This window comes from Salvelinus alpinus, chromosome 29, assembly GCF_045679555.1.
Source record: "Salvelinus alpinus chromosome 29, SLU_Salpinus.1, whole genome shotgun sequence".
Lineage (NCBI taxonomy): Eukaryota > Metazoa > Chordata > Actinopteri > Salmoniformes > Salmonidae > Salvelinus > Salvelinus alpinus.
In genome coordinates, this window is record NC_092114.1 from 32,039,269 (window position 1) to 32,064,959 (window position 25,691).

General features: G+C 41.9%; 2 protein-coding genes and 2 long non-coding RNA genes across 5 annotated transcripts; 2 read left to right on the forward strand and 2 right to left on the reverse strand.

Moving 5' to 3' along the window:
• Positions 1–2,474: 2,474 nt before the first annotated feature.
• On the forward strand, positions 2,475–14,108 carry LOC139558473 (membrane progestin receptor alpha-B-like). 2 transcript variants are annotated; one of them, XM_071373631.1, is made up of 3 exons: positions 2,475–2,701; positions 7,320–7,570; positions 7,690–14,108. In XM_071373631.1, the coding sequence occupies exons 2-3, from the start codon at positions 7,383–7,385 to the stop codon at positions 8,606–8,608; spliced, it is 1,107 nt and encodes a 368-aa protein (XP_071229732.1). In that variant the 5' UTR covers positions 2,475–2,701; positions 7,320–7,382; the 3' UTR covers positions 8,609–14,108. The 2 variants fall into 2 exon arrangements, with proteins under 2 accessions (XP_071229732.1, XP_071229731.1); XM_071373630.1 differs by having other exon boundaries at positions 2,478–2,652.
• LOC139558475 (uncharacterized) lies at positions 12,624–16,420 on the reverse strand. Its single transcript, XR_011671589.1, has 3 exons — positions 16,286–16,420; positions 14,149–14,291; positions 12,624–12,752 (listed from the first exon to the last, which is right to left on the reverse strand). It is a non-coding gene; the product is annotated as an uncharacterized lncRNA (long non-coding RNA).
• On the forward strand, positions 15,640–19,360 carry LOC139558474 (SH3 domain-binding glutamic acid-rich-like protein 3). Its single transcript, XM_071373633.1, has 3 exons — positions 15,640–15,861; positions 17,293–17,460; positions 17,631–19,360. The coding sequence occupies exons 1-3, from the start codon at positions 15,817–15,819 to the stop codon at positions 17,694–17,696; spliced, it is 279 nt and encodes a 92-aa protein (XP_071229734.1). The 5' UTR covers positions 15,640–15,816; the 3' UTR covers positions 17,697–19,360.
• Positions 19,361–21,839: 2,479 nt separating this feature from the next.
• Positions 21,840–23,625, reverse strand: LOC139559101 (uncharacterized). Its single transcript, XR_011671688.1, has 4 exons — positions 23,423–23,625; positions 23,059–23,125; positions 22,757–22,965; positions 21,840–22,673 (listed from the first exon to the last, which is right to left on the reverse strand). It is a non-coding gene; the product is annotated as an uncharacterized lncRNA (long non-coding RNA).
• Between the last annotated feature and the right edge of the window lie 2,066 nt (positions 23,626–25,691).

Sequence of the window (25,691 nt, forward strand, 5' to 3'; positions counted from 1 at the left end):
GTAACCTACACTTATTTGTTTTCTAGGTTGCTGACAGCTGACCATTAACACATACCTTGAAAGCAGAGGATCAGTAATGGAGGGTCATTCAAGTAAACTCAGTTTACCTTGTCCATAGACTGCTTACAGGGTAAGAAAACCAATGTGTCATTTTGTCATTTGCGTTTACTATCCCTTTAACTGTATTTTGCATTTGGGGTTAACCCACCTGTTGTGCTAGATAAGTGTTTTGGGTATACCTACCTACTTACCCACAGAATTTAGGCTTCACACACCTATGTTTTTACTACTAAATCCCTCAAGGGATACTTCGGTGTATTCTCTATACCATGAAGCAAAATACACTACATGACCAAAAGTATGTGGACACCTGCTCAACTCGTTCCAAAATCACAGGCATTAATATGGAGTTGGTCTCCCTTTGCTGCTATAACAGCCTCCACTCTTCTGGGAAGGCTTTCCACTAGATGTTGGAACATTGCTGCGGGGACTTGCTTCCATTCAGCCAGAAGAGCATTAGTGAGGTCAGGCACTGATGTTGGTCAATTAGGCCTGGCTCGCAGTCGGTGTTCCAATTCGTCCCAAAGGTGTTTGATGGCCAGGTCAGGTCTCTGTGCAGGCCAGTCAAGTTCTTCCACACCGATCTCAACAAACAATTTCTGTATGGACCCCGCTTTGTGCATGGTGGCATTGTCATGCTGAAACAGGAAAGGGCCTTCCCCAAACTGTTGCCACAATGTTGGAAGCACGGAATCATCTAGAATGTCACTGTATGCTGTAGGGTTAGGAAGCGTGATTCATCACTCCAGAGAACGCGTTTCCACTGCTCCAGAGTCGAAGGCGGCGAGCTTTACACCACTCCAGCCGACACTTGGCATTGCGCATGGTGATGTTAGGCTTGTGTGCGGCTGCTCGTCCATGGAAACCCATTTCATAAATCTCCCTATGAACAGTTATTGTGCTGATGCTGCTTCCAGATGCAGTTTGGAACTCAGTGAGTGTTGCAACAGAGGACAGACAATTTTCACTCGCCCGTCCCGTTCTATGAACTTGTGTGGCCTACCACTTCGCAGCTGAGCTGTTCCTCCTCATACAGGTTTCCACTTCACAATAACAGCACTTACAGTTGACCAGGGCAACTCTTGAAAGTCACTGAGCTCTTCAGTAAGGCCATTCTACTGCCAATGTTGGTCTTTGGAGATTGTATTGTTGTGTGCTCGATTTTATACACCTGTCAGCAACGGGTGTGAGTGAAATAGCCAAATCCACTAATTTGAAGGGGTGTCTACATACTTTTGTATATATAGTGTAGTACACCCAGAGAACCCTAGGGAAAAGGTAACACTCAACCAAATTCTAAGAACTAGCTTGGAGCTGCCAAGAACACCCCCTTTATCTTTTGTTATAGTTCAAAAATAGCTAAAGTGGGTCAGCAGAGGCAGCAGAGGAAAATGTCCCCCCCACATTTTTTGGGGAACAACCCCATGAGTAGGGCACTGCCAGTGAGGCACTGCCAACATATTACATAATTGTCTGCACCATTTGAAGGGAGCTTCCAGGCTACAAAGCAGACCTTTGTTGATTATCTGAAGCAGTTCATTCTTAGTTTGTTTTGTACGTATATGCTCTGGCAAACATCCGTGGTATGGTTTCCAATCAGGTTTAATATGCAGGCAATACTGAGTGACCGAACTGCAGACACAAATAGGATATGTTTTTAAAAACCTGATTGTGTAGCCCACATCAAATGCTTTTGCTGATAATACAGAATATTAAATATTTGAAATGAAAGGCACCAAGACCCATAGACATATAACCCCTCAAGCATTTGAATAATGCTGTCAGTGCTATGCCATTGACACAGCTTCTCATTGTTTGAAACAGGTTAAACACACAGGCAGGAAAGTTTTCGTTCCATGACACCACGTTCTGGACACATCCATGCCAAAGAATGTCCCTGATAAGCCCATGTTCTGGAGGTTTTGTTGTTTTTGCGGTGTTTTATACCATTGGGACTTAAATGACATTTTACATTTAGACTCCACGTAGACGCTATAAAGCGGGCTAAAATCTAGGCTACTTCGTTTTTGATGTATTTAAACTGGAGTTCTCATTTTTTCTTTTTCCGGCTTAAGAGGGTGTGGTTTTCAGAAAGTAATTTCAGTATTTTGTGCCTCGGTATTCTTCTCTCGAAACCAACAGGTTATAGGCTTCTACTGTGATAACCTATTGATACAATTTCACCGGCATGTGAAACAACAGAGAGAAATCTAAACTTGACTAGAAACAGTTACATGGTGACTCTTCTGAAATGCATGAGGGACAGTTCGCAGTCAATCAGACGTCCAACCCAAAGTTTCCCGTAGCCAAGATAAATACCATATTTCTTCTCTCTGTCCTCTGCTGGTAACCACCGCCTACTTACTTGCCATTGGACACCTCCTGTTCATATTGGACACGTATTTGTTGCATTCCAGTATATGAGTGGTTGACAAGGCTGACACCGGTCCGGGAGGCATGACCGACCGATGACTGTCGGAGGGGCACAGGGACTGAGACAGTCGGACGATCATCACATCTTGAAGGTGAAATAACCTGCCGACTGTCCTGCTGCGCTGCGTCTCCAGGAGCCGTCTGGTGTAGTCTAATAAAGTAGGTCTACAGTAGCAGCCTTGAAGAGGAAGAAGAACCACATGCATTGGTATTTCCTCCCTCTTGTCTTGCGCAATATTTTCTAACTTTTTACTTCTCAGGTTAAACAGTGTACGCAAGAAAGAGCATAAATTATTTTAGTGTAGCCTATACCAAATGAAACTGAATGTATGTCAACGGTCCCTCAATTTTTTTGGCAAATTTCAGGTCAGCTGAGCGCAAACTTGAACGTTGTGAAAATTCTGTGCAGCTTCCAGCACGCGTTTACTGTGAACACTGGGCGTACCTGCTTCAAGTTACAGTTTTAACAGTGGCCAAGTAGTCTTCTGTTGTTATTTGATCACGATGTAGTGGCCTACTGTCAAACAATGGAGAAAATGCATCCCTTAACATTTTAACATGGAAATAGCTGTTATATCATTCAGCCTAAAGTAGCAGCTAATGTGCGGTGTTCAACGTAGGCCTACATTCCATTATACTTATGAAAAAAACCATGCAGGGCTTGACATTAACCGGTTTATCCACTTTATCCATTTATCCACTACTTCAGACAAGGAGGTGACTGAAAATGTTGTGGTGTTTGATGCAAGAAACCACTTTACAAAATAAAATGCATTATAATTCCCATACCATTATTAGAGAGAATCAGACAAATTATGCTACGCTCTACCTATTGGCTACTTCGTTTATTAAAGCTTGTGTCAAAATACAACACTGTCCCTTTAAGACCCGAAAAACTCTTTACCTGACTCGCTTTTCAAAGATGTCTAGATATGTACACGTTTTGTGCTCTTGTAAGAAGTAATCACTCCCCTATTGCTGACTACACATTTTCTATAACTGAGCTAATAACTCACTAACTAGCACAGGATATGAACAAAATGTGGCTACATGCAGCTATTGCTTTGATCTCAAAACAAGTGCATCTACTCATGGCCACAGCTGTAAACACAGTCCAGTTCAAAGTAAATGGCACAGATCCATATAGCAATGGTCTATTTGCATATAGGCCTACTGCAGCTCTGATTGGCTATGCCACACCTGTCTGTGTAGAGTATGGGCTGAGTTGTGCACAATAGAATCCTACTCCTATGCCTACAACAAAATATCTTGCTTGTTTCGGTATGTTGCATTGAAATGGCTAATATTGCTTTGATTCGATCACTATTGCCACAGTAAAGGGAAACGTTTATTGTGTTATTTAACAGGGAAAACTATAGAAAGGTCAGTGAAATTCTTCTCTTCTTCTTCTCTCTCGGGGCTACTGCAGCTTAGAGGGAACATTGGTCAACATTTTAAGTTATAGTATTTGATGGGGTGAAATGTGTTTTTCTGATTTGTGGAAGAGAGCAGTCAGAAAGGATATTTCTCACTGATTGGTCTGCCTGCCTCTCCTTTTGTCACATACTAAAACATGGGAGATGCTGAAGGGAGAGATGTATACTGTAGGTTTATGTGAGGTCTTGAATTAGTTATTATTGGGTGTCAACCAGTTGCTGTCAGTGACGTTTAAGATGAGGGAGGATGATCGTTCTTTTTATGAGCATTGCCTTGTTTCTATTACAGCATATTGGATGACTTTCATTAATATTTCATTGACCCAGCTCAATGTAATATCAATATGTTTAGGCTACTACATGATATTAACATTTTCCCTATACCCATCATGAGGTTGCTACAACCTAGACTCTGAATGAAAGTTTACAACAGGTGCACAGGTCAAGAGAGAAATTTGAGTAATCAAGGTGACAAACAGTGATTACATTCAATACCGCCTTGCACACTTTTGCCTGCATCTAGCTGATATAGGGTGTAATCATTAGTCCAACAGTTGCAAACAATAATTTATTTTAGACAAATTCTTGAATTAGTTTAAAAAAAACTTTTACCCCTTTTTCTCCCCAATTTCGTGATATCCAATTGGTAGTTAGTCTTTTCCCATTTCTGCAATTCCTGACTCGGCAAAGGCGAAGGTCGAGTGCCATGCGTCCTGAGAAACACGAACCTGCCAAGCCGCACTGCTTCTTGACCCACTGCTTGCTTAACCCGGAAGCCAGCCGCACCAATGTGTTGGAGGAAACACCGTACCACTGGCGACCGAAGTCAGCGTGCATGCGGCCGGCAGTCGCTAGAGCGCGATGGGACAAGGACATCCCGGCCGGACAAACCCTCCCCTAACCCAGACAACGCGGGGACAATTGTGCGCCGCCTCATGGTTCTCCCGGTCGTGGACAGCTGCGACACAACCTAGGATCAAACCCGGGTCTGTAGTGACGCCTCCAGCACTGCGATGCAGAGCCTTAGACTGCTGCACCCCTCGGGTTTTAATAAACGTTGTTCAACAGAATCGGCGGAATGAATAATACATCCCTGATCACACGCAAACGCAGTTCACAATCATAGCAGCCGCATACAAACAGCATGAGCATTTTGTTTGTTGCATTATTCCTTCTCTCATCTACATGCTCTCCTCCTCTCACCTTTTCCCTTCGCTTGTGGACTTCAGTGCACAACACATCAGCAGTCTGTAAACAGGTGAAAAAACCTTTTCAAGCCAAACCTTAATTTCATAACTGCTACACACAGCCTAAGTCATTGTCACCATATTAGCTAATCAACCTAGCTACTAGAACTAATGCATTAGTAAATCATGCAGTAGAGTGTACAGTCAGCAAGCAGTTTTGCAGTTACACCGGCTGGCCCCGGTGGGAATAAATTTATAAAACCAAAAGCTTACCTTTACTTGGAAGAGGTCCCGTTTTGCATCGCCATAGCCAGCTAGCTAACATAGCATCCCTCTCTGTTTGAATAGGCTAAACTAGCAGCTGCATTCGCTAGCTAAATTAAAGTGAAAAAAAAAATATCTCTCTCTCTCTTGCTTCTCCTTAATTATTTAATAAAAAAAAATATTAAAAACTGTTCCAATATTTTCTTTCTCTCTCTTTGAGTCAACTACTCACCACATCGTATGCTCTGCAGTGCTAGTTAGCTAGCTGTAGCTTATACTTTCAGTACTAGATTAATTCACTGATTCTTTAATTGGGTGAACAACATGCCAGTTCATGCTGCAAGAGCTCTGATAGGTTGGAGGACGTCCTCTGGAAGTTGTCATAACTACTGTGTAAGTCTATGGAAGGGGGTGAGAACCATGAGCCTCCTAGGTTTTGTATTGAAGTCAATGTATCTAGAGGAGGACAGACGCTAACTGTCCTCCGGCTACACCATGGTGCTACCCTACAGAGTGCTGCTGAGGCTACTGTAGAACTTCATTGCAAAACTGTGTTTTTATTAAATTATTTGGTGACGTGAATATATTTATTATAGTTTAATCTAAATATGATAACTTCTTTAATGTTTCACTTTTTATTTATATGAAATTCACTGAGGAGGAGCCTCCACGGGTGTCAACAATATTTTTCGGCCACGGGTGCCACAGTGTAAATCCCTCAGTCGCATAAGCCATGGCAAATACTTGACAGGGTTGAAAATAGGAAATGGGTGTTGATTAAATTATATTACTTGACTGCATATGCCTTGTTATCATGTCATCTTTTTTTAAGGATCCCGTTTTTGAAAGTGTTGCAACTAAGTTGCTGTTCATAAGCAACTCTGTTTTATCAGATGTGGGCATGTGGCCAATATCTGCTAAAAAAGTTAGTTACTGTGTAAACATGTCTCTGATAGTGATTTGTGGTTGGATGACATACATATGCTGTATGCTTCTGAAAATACATTCTTTCACCAGTTCAGGAAATTAAAACTTGATTGCTTGATTAAAAACAGATTTGCGTGTTTAGTTGGTAAGCTCCCATGACATTTTACGTTCTAGTCATTTATCAGTCGCTCTCATCCAGAATGATTTACTGGAGCAGTTAGAGTTCAGTTTATACATGGCACTGCTCAGGAAGATATCTGACCTCTGTTCATCTTCAAGGTTGAAGAGTTCATGTTGTTCCTCTCCCTGTTCCTCTCCCTGTTCCTCCCCCTCCAATGTTAACTGCAGATTAACTGCAGATTAAGGCTAACTACTGTTAATAAATTGTCAGGTCTGCTGCAGGAATCGAAACATGTCTGGTGTATTCTGGCCTCCTGTCCCAGGCCTTGGTGTCCTAGCCAGGTAGGGCCAGCATAAAGGGTGTCCTCTGTTTGCCTGGTTAAACCAAACTGAACATGAACTCACCAGGCTAGTCCTCTCTACTGAGGTGGCAGCATTTTACAGAGGGGCTGTGAAGGGACCTTCACTTGGACTAGAGACTCATTTTAAAGTAATTGAACTGCTGGAGCAAGTAGTGTGATGTGTTGATTATTTTTTTAAATAATAATTTTCATTGCCATTTCATTCAACATTCAAAGTTTTCATAGCCTGCGCTGATTGCCAAATGCACACACCCCAAATGCTTATTGTCTTGTTCATTGTTTCCGTTTTTTCATAATTGCACCTAATTGAAGGAACTTTTTTAACCTGTGTGTCAGTTATGTTTGGGGAGTCCTCCAGCAAAGGTGATGTTTTCACTGCCAATAGTTTTACTTGCACTGCCGTTTTCAAATAAATTGTCATTTTGAACCTATTTTTGTTCTTAGTTATTGTTTTGAAGCCTTTTAAGTGTCAGCATTCAGAGCTGGCCTAGTCTAAATGTTTTTCTAATGGTGTTGCCCTCCTCTTTCAGTTGCCAGTCTCCTGAAGCTGTCCAGTCATCAACAATAACAGTCCATCCGTCAAACCATCCCTCATGGCAACGATCGTCATGGAGCGGATTGGGCGTCTGTTCATCAACCTCCAGCAGGTAAGGGCGGTACCCCAGATGCTGACAGAGGCCGCCCCCTCCATGCCAGGCACGCTACGGGACACCGAAGTTCCCGGGTTCTTCAGAGAGCGCTACATCCACGCCGGCTACCGACCGCTCCACCAGGGCTGGAGGTACTGTAACATGTACTACAATACCCATAATTCTATGTACATCATATCCGGTTTTATCATAGTAAAGACGTCTCTTAAAGAAGCGAACATAATGGTGTCCCGTCTCTTGATCAATACAGGTACTACTGCCTGTCGCTGTTCCAGCGTCACAATGAGACCATCAACGTGTGGACCCACCTGCTAGGGTCTTTCCTGGTCCTGGTCAAGTTCCTACAGCTAGCTGAGACGGTGGACTTCATCGATGACACCCACGCCTGGCCCCTCCTCATTCTCCTGCTGTCCTCCCTGGCCTACATGGCCTGCAGCACTGTAGCCCACCTCCTGGCTGCCAAATCAGAGTTCTACCACTACTGCTTCTTCTTCCTGGATTATGTAGGAGTGGCTCAGTATCAGTACGGAAGCGCCGTGGCTCACTTCTACTATGCTGTGGAACCAAACTACCACCAGTGGGTCTCCCCAGTCTTCATGCCCACTGCCACCTTCCTCTGCTGCTTGTCCTGCCTGGGCTGCTGCTATGGGAAGTATCGCAACTACAGCCTGCGGGTCTGGGTCCGGAAGGTGGGGCAGGTGATTCCCTCGGCTATGGCCTATGCCTGGGATACTAGTCCGGTGTTCCACCGCCTCCTCCGGTACCTCTGGACCACGTCGCACAGTGATGACATCGCTGCCCCGGCCAGTGGCATAGTCGGCGACCCGGCTATATCCTTCCATGGGAGCCAGGTAGCCTTCTTCCTGTCCAGTGCGTTCTTCTTCACCAACCCCTTCCCAGAGCGTTTGTTCCCAGGCCACTGTGACTTCCTGGGGCAGGGCCACCAGCTGTTCCACGTCTTCCTGGTTATCTGTACTCTCTGTCAGATCCAGGCCTCTCACCTGGACTACCTGGGCCGAAGGCCGCTCTACACACAGCTACACGGAGAGGGAGCAGCCACTGTCTATCTGGTGCAGTATGGAGCCACGCTGGTGGCCTGTGTCTGCATAGCAGTCTTCATTGCAAGGAAAGTAAAACGGTTGCTTAACTGCAGAGACAAGTCCAAATGAACTGGGTAGGTCACTGTGTAGGAGACTTACAATCACTTCCCAGTGGGAAAAACTGGTTGAAATCGGTTGACGTTATTACAGCCAAAAACGTTTGCCCAGTTTTGCCCGCTGGGTTGGTACCAAAGTTATCAATGTGGCCTTGTTCGACTCGACACACACTGCCTTCCTTAGCCTGCTCGAGTTTGTTTCTATAATATTATGTTTCTCTACAGCACCTGTGTCCTTGACGATAGCAGTATGTCTAATCATGTCTCAATGCTTCTGTTACACTTGTGCTAGTTTTGTTCCATGATGGTTTCTTTTTTTTTTTACAACAATGTATGTCTAACTACTGCCAAGAAACATTGTGATATGAGTCCTTGTCAGCACTCAAAAAATGAAATGAATTTATCTTAAAGGGATAGTTTATTCACTTTCAAAGTAGTATTATGTTGTTGGAAAAGGAAGCATACTGTGTAGTGGGTGTGATTCTGAATATCAACAATACTGTTAACTATTCTTTTTATAGGAGCTCCACATTTTAATGCCGATCAATCTATCCACATTTAGAGCACTTTTATAGGCAGACAAATTGACTTACCCACATTGCACTTTTTCACCTATGAGAGTATAAACTGGGTATTTCTCATGTGGGGTCACAAACCAAGGCTGTACTGGACCAACTGCTGAGAAAGTGTATTAATTAATCTGTCAATGTAAACCTTATGTCTAATCTGACATACTTTTCTTGCCACTGTACATGTATGTGAACCCATTGGAATTACCTGGATTTCAATTTGATCTTCACCTAAGTCACAACAATAGACAAACACAGTCTGCTTAAACTAATAACACACCATTTCTGGTATTTTTCTTGTCTATATTGAACACATAGTTTAAACATTCAGAGTGTAGGTTGGAAAAAGTATGTTAATTCTTAGGCTAATGACTTCTCCAAAAGCTAATTGGAGTCAGGAGTCAGCTAACCTGGAGTCCAATCAATGAGATGAGATTGGAGATGTTTGTTAGAGCTGCCTAGCCCTATAAAAAAACTCACAAAATTTGAGTCTGCTGTTCACAAGAACCATTGCCTGATGTGAACCATGCCTTGTTACCAACGTATCTTTAAAAGCCTTGATGTTCATCAGTCCACAGTAAGACAAATTGTCTATAAATGGAGAAAGTTCAGAACTGTTGCTACTCTCCCTAGGAGTGGCCGTAAGGGAAAGATGACTGCAAGAGCACAGCGCAGAATGCTCAATGACTTTAAGAAGAATCCTAGAGTGTCAGCTAAAGACTTACAGGAATCTCTGGAACATGATAACATCTCTGTTGACGAGTCTACGATACGTAAAACACTAAACAAGAATGGTGTTCATGGGAGGACACCACAGAAGAAGCCACTGCTGTCCAAAAAAAACATTGCTGCACGTCTGAAGTTTGCAAATGTGCACCTGGATTTTCCACAACACTACTGGCAAAATATTCTGTGGACAGATACATCTAAAGTTGAGTTGTTTGCAAGGAACACACAACACTATGTGTGGAGAAACAAAGGCACAGCACACCAACATCAAAAACTTAGCCCAACTGTAAAGTATGGTGGAGGGAGCATCATGGTTTGGTGGCTGCTTAGCTGCCTCAGGACCTGGACAGCTTGCTATCATTGACGGAAAAACGATTTTGTTTTTCAGGAGAATGTAAGGCTATCTGCCAATTGAAGCTCAACAGAAGTTGAGTGATGCAACAGGACAATGAAGAAAATACGCCTTCTGGAGTGGCCCAGTCAGAGTCCTGACCTCAACCCAATTGAGATGCTGAGGCTTGACCTCAAGAGAGTGGTTCACACCAGACATCCCAAGAATATTGCTGAACTGAAACAGTTGTGTAAAGAGGAATGGTCCAAAATTCCTCCTGACCGTTGTGCAGGTCTGATCCGCAACTACAGAAAACGTTCAGTTGAGGTTATTGCTGCCGAAGGAGGGTCAACCAGTTAATAAATCCAAGGGTTCACTTACTTTTTCCACCCTGCACTGTGAATGTTTACACTGTGTGTTCAATAAAGACATGAAAACGTATAATTATTTGTGTGTTATTAGTTTCAACAGACTGTCTATTGTTGTGACTTAGATGAAGATCAGATAAAACTTGACATTTTATGCAGAAATCCAGGTAATTCCAAAGGGTTCACATACTTTTCTTGCCACTGTATACACAGTATATTTTTATAGTAAGCACCTTGTGTAGTCACTGTATTATGTCAACATGCTGTATTATGTCAACATGTTCTTGTTGTGCCTTGAGAGTATTTATCTTTTACATAACGGGAGATGACGAAGCCTATCACTAGCCTGGTCCCAGATCTGTTTGTGCGGTCTTGCCAACTCTTATTGTCATAGCGCAAACCAATCTGGAACCGGGCTAGCCTATCACTTAACAAAGCCTTAACAAAGCGAATTAGAATAATGTAAACTTTTCTAGTCTTTTCTATATTGGGGGGCGGGTGAATCTAACAGTGCTTTTTTTTCTTTATGTATTTGTCACTTTGCTGTAACAGTTGTTTTTACTTGCTCACTTTAATCCTAGAATATATTTGTTTAGTTGTTCTCTGGTCTGGAAAAGTCCTGACCTTCTGTTGACTGAGTTTTGAAAGCTACTGTGTCATATTGAACATTTTCAATTGACATGGTGTCAAATGATGTATGTAATGGTCGTGATCGTACAGTAATACATGATTAGTTCATAATCTGTAAATTGTTGGTGCGTTTACGTGTTCCATTGCTACCTTTTTCTTTTGAGTGACCATGAGGGGGAAAAGGAAAATGTGTTCCCTCTTTCTCTCTCGCTCTCCACAGTGCTGTGATGCAACCCGGCTTTGTTAATGTTTACCCTTTGTCCATTACTCTCTGATTTCCAATTGTTTTGAACGCGGCAGAAGTCATGCTGGATTGACAGCATGGTCAATGTACTCAACCTATTCTAGCCCATGGTGTTGAATGTTTATCTTTGAAAAGAGACCTTTAAACCCTGACTTGGAACACACACCCACTCCACTGAATAGCAGGATGGTGATTGCTTTGCAACACTTGCAGTTAGCCACTGCTTCCTTCCAAAACACAACTTGTGTAATGTTTATGTCCAATGGCCGATGAGCACCGATACGTTTTATCTATAGTTTATCTTCATAGGATTGAAAAGGATTTGCAAGTAGACTGTCGACGTGATTCATTATGAAGACTGCTTGCTAGCTAAGATTTAGAAAGTATGACGTTGACATGATCAGTTCAATCAAAGATAGGATAGATATAACGTCATTTTATCTGTGGCCAATGACCATGAGCCTTCTTGGATGGGCACTTCTATTGTAACTCTATGGCAGCACCCAAGGGGCTTGCATTTTTGAGCTCTGCCCATAGATTTTGCGGCGTAGTATCCCCATGAGTGACAGAACACTGAGCCAATCACGGCGTAACTAGAGAACATTACCAACCCCTAAGCTCTGTATTTTCCGCTGTCTGCCCCACCACCACAGAAAGCACTGAGCTAGGCTTAAACACCTGCATTTTGGAGCTTACTCAAGCAAGCAAAACAAGAGCATGTTTGTATGTCTTTATTAACTCAATAATTGTTAGTTTATACATTGTTTGCAAACTGATATGTGACATATTAATACCCCCAAAAATATTTTATATATAAAATGTGTGTGTACCAGTCAAAAGTTTGGACACACCTACTCATTCAAGGGTTTTTCTTTATTTTTACTATTTTCTACATTGTAGAATAATAGTGTAGACATCCAAACTATGAAATAACACACATGGAATCATGTAGTGACCAGAAAAGTGTTAAACCAATCAAAATATAATTTATATTTGAGATTTTTCAAAGTAGCCACCCTTTGCCTTGATGACAGCTTTGCACACTTTTGGCATTCTCTCAACCAGCTTCACCTGGAATGGTTTTCCAACAGTCTTGAAGGAGTTCCTACATATGCTGAGCACTTGTTGGCTGCTTTTCCTTTACTCTGTGGTCCAACTCATCCCAAACCATCTCAATTGGGTTGAGGTTGGGTAATTGCGGCGGCCAGGTCATCTGACGCAGCACTCCATCACTCTCCTTGGTCAAATAGCCCTTACACAGCCTGGAGGTGTGTTGGGTCATTGTCCTGTTGAAAAACAAATGATAGTCCCACTAAGCGCAAACCAGATGAGATGGCGTATCGCTGCAGAATGCTGTGTTAGCCATGCTGGTTAAGTGTGCCATCAATTCTAAATAAATCAGTGTCACCAGCAAAACACTATCACACCTCCTCCTCAATGCTTCACGGTGGGATCCACACATGCATATATCATCTGTTCACCTGCTCTGCATCTCACAAAGACACAGCGTTGGAACCAAAAATCTCAAATTTGGACTCAAGGACAGATTTCCACCGGTCTAATGTCCATTGCTTGTGATTCTTGATGCTGGCCTTCTAGGCAGGGTTCCTCTGTCCAGTGTCTGTGTTCTTTTGCCCATCTTAATCTTTTCTTTTTTTTGGCCAAGATTAAGATGGGCAAAAGAACAGAGGAACTCTGCCTAGAAGGCCAGCATCCCAGAGTCGCCTCTTCACTGTTGACTGTTGACGCTGGTGTTTTTCGGGTACTATTTAATGAAGCTGCCAGTTGAGGACTTGTGAGATGTCTGTTTCTCAAACTAGACACTAATGCACTTGTCCTCTTGCTCAGTTGTGCACTGGGGCCTCCCACTCCTCTTTCTAATTTGGTTAGGGCCAGTTTGCGCATTTCTGGGAAGGGAGTAGTATACAGCAATGTACGAGATCTTCAGTTTCTTGGCAATTTCTCTCATGGAATAGCCTTCATTTCTCAGAGCAAGAATGACAAGTTTCAGAAGTAAGTTCTTTGTTTCTGGCTATTTTGAGCCTGTAATCGAAACCACAAATGCTGATGCTCCAGATATTCAACTAGTCTAAAGAAGGCCAGTTTTATTGCTTCTTTAAGCAGAACAACAGTTTAACTGTGCTAACATAATTGCAAAAGGGTTTTCTAATGATCAATTAGCCTTTTCTAATGATAAACTTGGATTAGCTAACACAACGTGCCATTGGAACACAGGAGTGATGGTTGCTGATATTGGGCCTCTGTAGGTCTATGTAGATATTCCATTAAAAATCTGCCGTTTCCAGCTACAAAAGTAATTTACAACATTAACAATGTCTACACTGTATTTCTGATCAATTTTATGTTATTTTAATGGACAATTTTTTTTGTGCTTTACTTTCAAAAACAAGGACATTTCTAAGTGGCCCCAAACTTTTGAACAGTATATATATATATATATATATATATATATATATATTTTAGCTAAACACGTGAAGCACAAAACAACTAGAGAACATGACAGGTGGCCACTGCTCTAAGACAAGTCAGAAATCCTAACAATTTGCAGGGCATTCACATTCCAATACTTTGTTAACTTCATGGCATTTGTAAAAAATAAATAAAAAACGACTTGAAGCCCACACCCTTTTCCTTTCGTTATTACTGCAACCTCAAACTCACCTCGCCCAATGAAATTGCAAGGAAGGATGTAACCGTTACGTTGCTGTCATTTCTGTCTCCAAGCATTTCACGCAGCTCAGCAGAGGGGCAGTGTTGAACTCTAGGCGACTGCTTCCTCCATGTGGAGAGGCAAAGCGTCTGATCTGAAACACAAATGATATGTATTGGTATGCCACGAATCCATGTGAATAGTGGGTATCCATCCATTGTCTCCATATTGTATAGTGTTCCCGTTATATCCCTTGAAATAATGTAACATTTGGAGCCTATTTTAGTAACCCTAGGATTTGGTTTGATTGATGTAACATTGACACATTACAGCCTACTACCGTTCTATGCTCCATCACAGTGCTGAAATTATCATTGTATTTGTCCTCTGCTTGTGCTCTTCATTAATGACTGAAACTGATCCACAGTGTGATTGGTAAATTCTGAAATGGGATTGTTAGCCTAAGGGCGTTAAGTGCGCAAATTATAATCTTGACACCAGTATACCAATGGGCATTTTAGGCTTAGTATCTGTTTTACATGTCAGCCTCTCTGTCCAGACAGATCTGTTTGTCTGAACACAGTTTCATCTCTCCATATTCTTTGACTTTCAGATCACAATGCTTCCCTTCAACGATCACAAGCAGTCCCATCCTGATGTAGACACTGATCAATAAATGGTTGTTGAATTATGCTTATTGATCAGGCTTGCCAGGACACAGTTTGGGGGTCTGATTCCAGTCTTGGCCCTCTTCCTGGTTTGTTCAGTGCATTTAGCTACTGCTGCCTGCCAAGCCACCCAGCTCAGCTCCTCTTTATCCCATGTAGGAAAAACCTGAATCAGCAGACAAAGCTGGAGCTAACCCTACGCTTGGACTCTGTCCACATTACCCCTGCTGCCTGGCTCACTGCCCTGCCAGTGATCAATGTCTATATCACCATGCCAAGCTCAACTAGTTTCATTAGCCTACTGTTCACCGTTACATCAGTTACCCAGAGACCATAGTAGTCTTGATTTAGATTTACAAAGATCTGTTATTTGCTTTCAGTCCCAACAGGAGGTCTTATCATAATCCATTATTGCACCTGAGTTTACCCAATTTACTTGGACAGTGTTGATCACAATAACAAAATGATTGCCTTGAAATAGCCTAGGTGGGGTTGGATTGTTTATGCTTAGTGACAGTCAGTGGAACGGGGACTTTGAGGAGGATTTGTAATCAAGGCACATTGGCTCAGTTGATTGTTGAGTAAAAGTTGTCAAAAATATAAATAGTAAAGTACAGATACTCTATAAAACTACTTGAGTAAAAATACTTTAAAGTACTACTTAAGTACTTTAGACCACTGCCCTTCATGTTCATATAGTCTCAAACAAAAAAGCTGAAAAAAGTCTTTATAAATTGGATATGGGTAATCATTTTATTCCAGGCTGTTTAACTTTACTACACACTGGACTATATGCCAATAACAGGCTAGATTTACATGTCACAGTCCCATCAAATAGCCTACTAGTAGAACATCAATCTACACACAAAGGACTAAAGAGTTGCACTGGCCCTTTAAACCACACAGCAAATAGAAGCCTTTCAGCGGCGGGAGGCGATTGATCGTAGTCTTCGGCAAGAGAGCTATTCGCGGTTCGTGTGACAACACAAAGGGATATCGAGAATCGCAATCATGGGCGTCAAATTGTATTATACCACCGTTACTGCATCCAGAGAGGTGAGATGAAACGGAAATTCATTGATATATTATATTCTTGCAGGTGGATACATTTCTAATGGACCCTTTATGGACCAGTCTGAAAGACACACCCAACGCCCTGTCAACGATCCATCCCAGGATCTGATCAGCATATATACAATGCGAATGTTCCATGTTTTAGATCAAGAATGTAATTGTTTGCATGTGTGGCATAATTTATAATTCAGTCCACCATACAATCGCAACGTTTTTGAAGAACGACTTTATTTAGAGATTAACAAAACAGACCAGGAAATGCAAACTCACCCCGAAAATGGGGACGGAAGTAATATAGTTCTGCTTAATTTCCTCTGTCTGCGTTTGGCGGTAGATCTCACGAACATATTCGAATAATGAGGACATGTTACCGGTAATTGCATATTTTTCGCATTCTGCAACTTACCTGATATAATCGCTGCATGTCTTGACAAGTGCAACTAGGTTAGCATACTTGTCAGCAATGGCTACCGCATACCTGTCTGCACTGTGGATGTGAACTATTTGTGCAGTCTAGAAGCATTATAAACAGACAGGATTTCGCTTTTAGTGGAATTTCTGAAATTGATACAGATGTTGCAGCGTACTTCCCAAGAGTTTGCATTCGCTCAAGCGTGAACTCAATGTATCAAGTTATGCAAAACATCTGGTGTCAATTACAGGGGGATTTGTTTTTCGGTGGCCTCTGCATTGTACTGCCAATTTATCCATAGCCTATAACAATCGGGTCATGATTCACGATCTTTTTTAATCGAAGACTTTGAAAATGTTTAGCCATAAATTATGTAATTTCACCTCCTCTACAAAAAAGTAAGGGATTCGGTTTGGCCCAAGCTTTCCTCTTGTTTTCTCATGGTAATTTTAATCGGCTTTCAGTAGTGCGTGGTGTGTCTTTCTGCCTTGCCCATTGAATGCCAGGCTGCATGTAGTTGGTGGGTGAAGTAGACATGGTTACACATAGCAAACACCCCCCACCCCCCAACTTCCTCAATCCGGCCCAACAAGATAGCGTTGCACAATTAATCATCAACCACACATTAGCTAAACCCTTTTAGCTTTTAAAGGCAAAGCAGACTACTTAGATCTACTTAGCCGTTTCGTGTCTCTCTGTCAGGATAATCATAGAAGTGCTAATGCTACCCATCTATCTCCCTTCTTAACAGCAGACATTAACAAAACAGATCTCTGACCGTTTGGTGCCTGGTACTACAAGTAAAGCTTGCACCCTTTTCACACTATCTTACCAAACTGTACCGTGCTGGCACTGATATGTATTTTCACATTGTCCTTTTCAGCGCTATGTTAAATGTATAATCAGGCCAGTACTGCTAAACTCAGTTTAGCTAGGCTCAGTAGTGTGAAAAGTGCAATGGATCCCTGATCCTGAACTGACCCTTTCCTCTCCCCCTCCAGGTGAAGTCTCAGCAGGCGGAGGTGATGAGGATCCTGGACAGTAAGAGCATCCAGTACGAGCTGATTGACATCTCAGTGGGCGGGGAGGTCAGGGACGAGATGAGAAGCAAGGCAGGGAACCCCACGGCTGTCCCGCCACAGATCTTCAATGAGGACCAGTACTGTGGGGTAAGGAAGGGAGAATTAATATTTGTTCGATATGATAGGGTTGAGTGTTTATCTAACGGTATGAGGACATAAGTATAGATGAAAAGGTGGGTAACTGTTTTCTTAGATGGCATAAGCATGTTATGACCCCTTTATAATACCTTATACTCTGTTTGGTCTCTTTCCTCCAGAACTATGAGATGTTTTCTGACGCAGTGGAGGAGGACAAAGTGGAGCAGTTTCTGAAGATGGCGTGATGAGGAAGAGTCGTGTGTCGTTGTCGTCCCGTCCCCCCCAGGGAGGCTCGTTGACTACCCCTCTGCCGCACTGGCGGTGCCCGCCCTCTTTCTCAATGCCATGATGAATGCCAAATACAACCAACCAATCAAAAGGCACACGCACCCCTTCCCACCCCACCCCGCTGGACTTACCTAACCACTGTTGAAATGATTGTGTATGTTTTATACGGCACTTATTATGTTCTCCCTGTTTCTTTCGTCACTGTTTCCCTTTTTGGTCCTTTCTGGTCAAGATCTGGGTTCAAATACTTTCAAATCATTTTAAATGCTTAAGTGGTACTTTTTTGAAGCTTTCCTGTAGCAATTGAACCAATAGAAATGTCCAAAAAAGGCAAACACCACCCACCTGGCACTCCATGCAGACAAAAGCAAATGCTTAAATATTTGTATTTGGAATAGTATTTGAACCCAGGCTTGCCTGGTCCAATGTGTTCATGTCACTAATCAGTCCGAGTTTGGTCTGTGGGATCAATGGAGCTGCCTAATCTAGATGTGTGGTAATTAGGTCAAATAATCTGGGCTGTACATGTTACCAATGTAGGTCCACTAATCAAGAGGCTAACATTCACCAGGAATCGATCTTGGCATGAAATGACCCTTTTATTCCCTATATTGACCTGGTCAAATGTAGTGCACTACGGCTGCGTTTACATAGGCAGCCCAATTCTGATATTTTTTTTCACTCATTCTATTTTTGACCAATCACGTCAGATCTTTCCACACAGATCATTTTCAGAGCTGATCTGAAAAAATATATATCAGAATTGGGCTGTCTGTCTAAACACAGCCTATGTAGGGAATAGGGGCCATTTCATACCCAGACCAAACAAACAGAAAACAGAATACTTGGTTACCATGACTTAGATTTAACGGTGTTTGTCTTTTCCTTACCTGTCCCACTTGACTTCCATGTTGTTCATATCGACAGACAAGTCATTTTCAAAATGTACTTGGGCCTACTGTAGACATCAACATGGATAGGAGAACGTAGCATGGAGAACGTAGACGCCAACAATCACAGAACCTTAAAGAAATGTGAATTGTGGTAGAAACAGAATAAGTGAACTGAATTCTACTTTGGTCCAAAACATTTCAATGCTTAGCATGCTAATGGTGTCAAAGGTCCATGCTGGAAAGGTGAGTCCATTGTGGAGAGTTACAGAATATGGTAAAAACAGACAGACAGCATTTCATAGTGTTAAACTTGGTGCCAATAAATATGTGAGAACGTGCTTTACAGCTAGATACAGTCACTTTTGACCTCAATATAGTCTTACTTTACTCTCTGTTACTGCATTCCAAAGACTGCTGTTTTTTTTTAAGAGACCACTTGCATTTGCTGGGAATTACCTGATCGTCAATCATTGGTCTTACATAGATATAAAATAGACATATTTATAGGACATTGTCGCAAAAATACATAACACTGTTACTGGTACTACAGCTGTACATCCTTACTGTAAGAGAACTGAGTTTGAGTATTATAATCCCCTGAATTTATAAGCCCCAATGACTGTTTAGGACTTGTTACTGTTCTATCTGTGGTAATGTGTAATTCAATCTTGAATCAGCTTGAAGATGCAGTAAAGACAACTATGCATATTAAACTCTGCCTCACATTCCCACTGTTTTACTGATCTTTGGATCCTGAGTGGATAAAGAAAGTGTTTCAGATTGAACTGACACAATCTCATTCTTAGATAAAACTAACTCACCACATGGGGAAAGTTGAAGGCCTCACTTTTAATGCTTCAAGTGTGTACTCCTCTTTCTTCCAACTGGTTTCTCTTCCAAGGGATGTTGTAAAAAACGTATGTGCCGTTTCATGTGTAGAGTCCCACATCTTTTACCCAGTATGTCATCCTCGCTTAAAAAAATATACATATTGCGCCCAATGTAATCTTTGTGCTAGAGCATACCTATCATTATAACCCCTGGTTCCACACATAGGAACCTTGATTTTCATCTATCTCAGACAAAAGTCTGGCAATGCACCACCACACGCATAGTATATCTGGGTATGTAGTTGTGGCACCTCTATTCTGTAATGGCAGCCTTCACAGACAATGTTTGTCATTTGATGCTGGTTGATGTGTTATTGGTCAATGATGTGTAGCTATTCTCTATCAACTATATGTTCAACATTCCATGTCTCTCTCTTCGAACTATTGCTTTGCTTTTGGACCAAAGCCCCTTTGGCCAAAAAAAAATAAAAAATTAAATATAGGGAATGAGATGCTGTTGTCTTCCAAGAAGATTGGGAAAAAGGGTCAAATAAGTATTATGGTTCAAATAAAAAGGAATTATGGCCAATAGGTCTATTTGTGTTTTAAAATGTGAATCAAGGACTCAGTTGTCACTTCAAAAACTGTAGTTGATTAATTTGGTCTTGAGTGTGTTATATTCTTCATTGTACAATAAATAGTATTACAAATACGATTGCAAAGCTGTCAAAACAGAGAGAAGGAAAAACATATTGTAAAAAGGACACAGTACATATATACATACAGTATATTCATCAGATACTATATTGATTCAGTGGTATTTTTCTTACGGCTCTCTGATATCTTGATTATGGCAGCCTTTCCATTTGCGGTTCACGTCATCTCATTGAGGAATGTTACAAGGCCCTGTGCCCCTTCAAATTACGCCTCTTCAAATTAGTTGATTCGGCTATTTCAGCCACATCCGTTACTGACAGGTGTATAAAATCGAGCACACAGCCATGCAATCTCCATAGACAAACATTGGCAGTAGAATGGCCTTACTGAATAGCTCAGTGACTTTCAACGTGGAACCTTAATAGTATGCCACCTTACAACAAGTCAGTTCATTTAATTTCTGCCCTGCTAGAGCTGTCCCAGTCAACTGTAAATGCTGTAATTGTGAAGTGGACACATCTAACGGCTCAGCCGCAAAGTTTTAGGCCACACAAGCTCACAGAACGGGACCACCGAGTGCTGAAGCGCATAGTGTGTAAAAATCGTCTGTCCTCGGTTGCAACACTCACTACTGAGTTCCAAACTGCACCATGCGCAATGCCAAGCGTCGGCTGGAGTGGTGTAAAGCTCGTCGCCTTTGGAAATGCGTTCTCTGGAAGGATGAATCACGCTTCACCATCTACCAGCCCAACGGACGAATCTGGGTTTGACGGATGGCCGGAGTACGCTACTTGCCCCAATGCATAGTGCTAACTGTAAAGTTTGGTGGAGGAGGAATATTGGCATGGGGTTGTTTTTCATGGTTTGGGATAGGCCCCTTAGTTCTAGTGAAGGGAAATGTTAATGCTACAGCATACAATGACATTCTAGACTCTTCTGTGCTTCCAACTTTGTGGCAACAGTTTGGGGAAAGCCCTTTCTTGTTTCAGCATGACAATGCCCTTGTGCACAAAGTGAGGTCCATACAGAAATGTTTTGTTGAGATCGGTGTGGAAGAACTTGACTGGCCTGCACAGAGCCCTGACCTCAACCCCTTCGAACACCTTCGGGGTGAAATGGAACGCCGACTGCGAGCCAGGCCTAATCACCCGACATCAGTGCCCGACCTCACTAATCCCCGCAGCAATGTCCCAATATCTAGTGGAAAGCCTTCCCAGAAGAGTAGAGGCTGTTGTAGCAGCAACGGGAGGACCAACTAATGTCTATGATTTTGGAATTAGATGTTTGATGAGCAGGTGTCCACTGAATTTGCTCACACGATCAAAGTTGTTTTCTCACGTGTTGTGATCACGGGTGTGACATGAGAATAAAAGCTGTAAGAACATCATTATACTGCTGGCTGCTTGGAATCGTTCAGTGTACAGGTCCTGACATTGACACATGGTCGGGCACAGGAAGTTAAAACGCCCACTCAGCGTTTCCTGTTCAAGTTGTCCTCTATGTTGATGAGAACTGAGCGGTGACTGTGTATACAGCATGGCTCTGGATGGGAACCGGCTGTAAACCTTATCTGATGCTGCACGTATATCCATCCATCTGATGGTGAAATAGCAACAGTAGTAAGATCCAAGATTAACCATGTTTGTGAAAGTGTTCATTTATTTACTATTTATGTATTCATCATGTTGGTAGATCAAATAAGATGTATAATGACCAGGTATAAGTTGATAAAGAACAATTTATTTAGAAACAGAGTGAAATGTACCTCCATCAAGACATGCATTTAATGCATTTCACTGCTGTGCAATTCTGTTCACACAAGCACTTCATAGAAATGTGTATTGGTTTCAAGTAGGCCCAAAGAATTACAAATATTTGTTGTATGATACGCATCAAACTCATTCCATGCAGGGTCAAGTATTTGCAGGTTTTCACTCCTCCCTTGTACTTAATTGATTAATTAAGGTCACTAATTAGTAAAGAAGTCCACGCACCTGGTTGTCTTAATTGAAAGGAAAAACCATTAACACGTAGACACTAGGAATGGAATGAATTTCACAGCCCTGTTGTACGAGAACAAAAACAAACAATGGAGTATGTGTCTTTAGTACGAATCTCGTCAAGGTATTTAGATCAAAAACTCTTCCAAATCAAAGGGTAAATCTTACAGATTGGCTCTAAAGTATTATATATGCTTCACATATGTTGTATAGGTTGATAATTATGACAAATAGCAGATATCCAACTAAGGAAATTAATCTAATTATTCTGTCAATGATAAATTGTTTGTTTGTATTGTGTGACAAGTGTTTCTTCCATGAGCGCAGAGAAAAGGGGAGGCAAAGAAAACATGAACAAAACTCACAATCTTAGGTCACAATCTTAGGTCTTAAATATGTAACAAACCGAACAACCACCACATTCAGCAACTAACATAAGCATGGTGTTGGTATACTTCATTCTTTGTACAAATGTATAAAAACATATGATTGTGCCGTGTCTTTTTGGCCTCACAACTTCTTCATGTCCAGGCTGAACGGGTTCTGTGTTGAATCTATGAGAGGAAGACGAGTATGAACATGGCACACAACTAATCAAGTGCTTTAGCAATTAAGAACAAACATCCTGGTTCAGTACCTTGTCCTGGTAGCCCTGCTAGGACATCCTCTGGGTCTGCAGCCTCCACTCATCCTCCTGCAGCCTCCGGGCCTGCTCATGCTAATACCGACTTGTACAGGATGACAAACTCCGCTTCCTTTTCCAGCTGGAGTTGCTCCTTGACGTGCTTCAATTCCCTCCAGATGTGCACTCTCCAGCAGGACTCCCGGGATCCTGCAGTCTGCCTCCTAATGGACAACAGACACATTACAAGCAGAAGTTGGGTGAGCAGGGATGATCCCATCATGTCAATTCACAGCAGTTAAAGAACAAGGACATACCAGCTCCCCCTGAGCCACCTGTGCGTTCCTCTTGAGTTGGGTACGGTACTGGGGGGTCAATCATTGCCTTAGGAAGGAAACAGTTTGATCCATAAGAACAACAGCTTGTTGTGGCTGTTTTTCAGTTTTGCTAGTTTATTTAATCTGTTATTATCCCTGACTGAACCACTTAGGCATGAGATCACCGGAGCTGAGCACTGGCACCTCAGTTTTTCTACTGCTTGAGCTCCTCCACCTCATAGAATATTAGCTCAAAGTGTTGTGGTGCTCCTGCACCTAAATATGAATGGTAAAGGTACCCAAAATGAGTACTGGCACCTATTTCAGTCCACTAGACTGAACCCTTCCAATGGGAGGCACTTACCCTATTTCAGATTTCTTGTGGCACTTCACCTTCTTCCTGTCCTCCTCCAGCTTCTCCACCTCATTGGTTGAGCTCAAAAAAAAGAACCTTTAATTTCTCAAAAGTGGAATAGGCAGAAATCTTTCTATTTCCTGGTTGCTAAAACTAAAATAGTTTGCATAATTTCAGTTGTGAGAACAGGCAGTCATTGTGTCGCGAATAATTTTTTTAACCAAAAATATTCTATTTTCAGCTGGTGTACACAACAAAACCGAAAGTAAAGGACACCCAAACTAAAGGGACTGATAGAAATAGCTTACATAGAACAGATCTACCGCTTCTTAGTCTTGCTTTCAATGAGAATGCCAGATGTATAAACACTTAGGTTGTCCAAAAAGTTACATATTGTAGCTTTAAATCAACTTAATGTATAACTGTCATGTCGTATTTGTCCACCTATTGTACAACCATGTCTATGTTGCACCATTTTGGGATACGCATCTTCCCTGAGCGCAGAGAAACATGCAGGCAAAGATGATTTTAGTTTTTTAAAGAATATTAGGAATTACCTATAAACATAGCAAAGCCCCAAGATTGTAACACTCAACATCCCTCACACCATTTTGCTAAGTATGCAACAAACTTTACAACCACCACATTCGGCAATTGACGATACAATGTTGGAATACTTTAACATGATTGTGCAGCCTCAGTTTCTTCATGTCCAGGCTGATCGGTCCTGCTCCCAACTCCGTTGCTTCTCCCACTGCTCCCGATACCGCTGCTTCACCTGCAGGGGAGAAAGAACAATGATCCGCATCACTGGGTCTCCCTTCTCTCAATCATCTTACCCAGGCCATTATCAACTTATTGCGTACCCCATAGAAAGTAATTTTATGTGCAGGAAATGTTAATAGTGACTACTGACTTTAACATGAAAACATGTCACAACATTTATATGGGAGTTATAATTCAGTAATAAGACCACCCCCCAATGTGTGTGACGCTATTGCTTGAATTCAGGCTCATTTCAACAGTTTTCCATAGTGATCGGCAGAAACGTACCCCATTTCCAAGAATTCCGTTGAAATGCCCGGATTAGCAGTGATTCCCTATTCTGAGCTAAAGCTGCTGCCGTCTCCCCGCCAGAACCTTCCTGAGAAAAGGAGTGCCGATATAGGATCAGTCTGGCCTTTTAGATCATATGAATATGATTATATGGACAGGGAGGACCTGATCAAAGATCAGCACAGGACAGTCAGACTTCACAAAGCCAAAAAACCAAACACTGAACTGGATGATTGGCATCCGAAATGGCCCATCCATGTTTTTGGCCAATATCTTCGTCTAAAACTAAAAATACAACTGTATGTCTGAAGACAGTTCAACGGCCTTATTTGATACTCATTTGAAATACTGTACATTGATCTTGTAGCTCTTGTATTAGTTTACCTCTCATGACCTCTGACACAGCCTGAAGCATGGCTTCTTTGGCAGATTTTAAGCGTAGCAGGAGACTGAATGTTTTCAGGTAGTTGTACTTGGACAGGCACTCTGTGGCCTCATCCATCAGACTCGGTCAACAGGACCCCATAACAGTCCCTTCTTGCTCTGCTTCAAGTCCCTCATGTTGTGGTGAGTTGCTTAGTGAAGCCCATGGCCATGTTCTTCTTTTGCCCTTTGGTTTTTGAGTATAATTATTTAAAGCAGAGAGAACAAATCAATGAGTTCTGTGTTGGTTCCGGAAAGGTATCTGGAAACACAATTCTTGATGTCCGAGGACTGGTGCAAGTTAACACACATTTCCTATTATAGCCTTTGCTAAGGGGAGTGAACTCAGCATTTCAATTCCAACATGCTTTGTTGGACATGTTAACCTGAATGAGAGAAAAATATATATATTAAGGGATTCATATTATTTATATGTATATACATTTTTATAAATGTATTTGTGTGTGTATATATATACTTCTTACCTGTAGGCCTGAATCAACTTTCAATTAAAAATAAATGACTAAAAGTTTACCAATAAATCATTTTCACATTGACTACCTGCCTGAGTGATATCTCTATTCATACCTCTCTTTGTCTGGCACACTCAAACCTCACAGAACAAGGGTGTATACTCAAGGAACTACACTTAAGCAAACGGAAGGAAACAGAACCAAACGGTGAGGGATCTACCTGAATTTGCCCAAATGAAAATAGATTTGTTGCTAAACGTTTTGCAACAGTGTCCAACTAATGAATACACCACATATGTTGTGTGCAGGGGTGCGTTCAGTTCAAA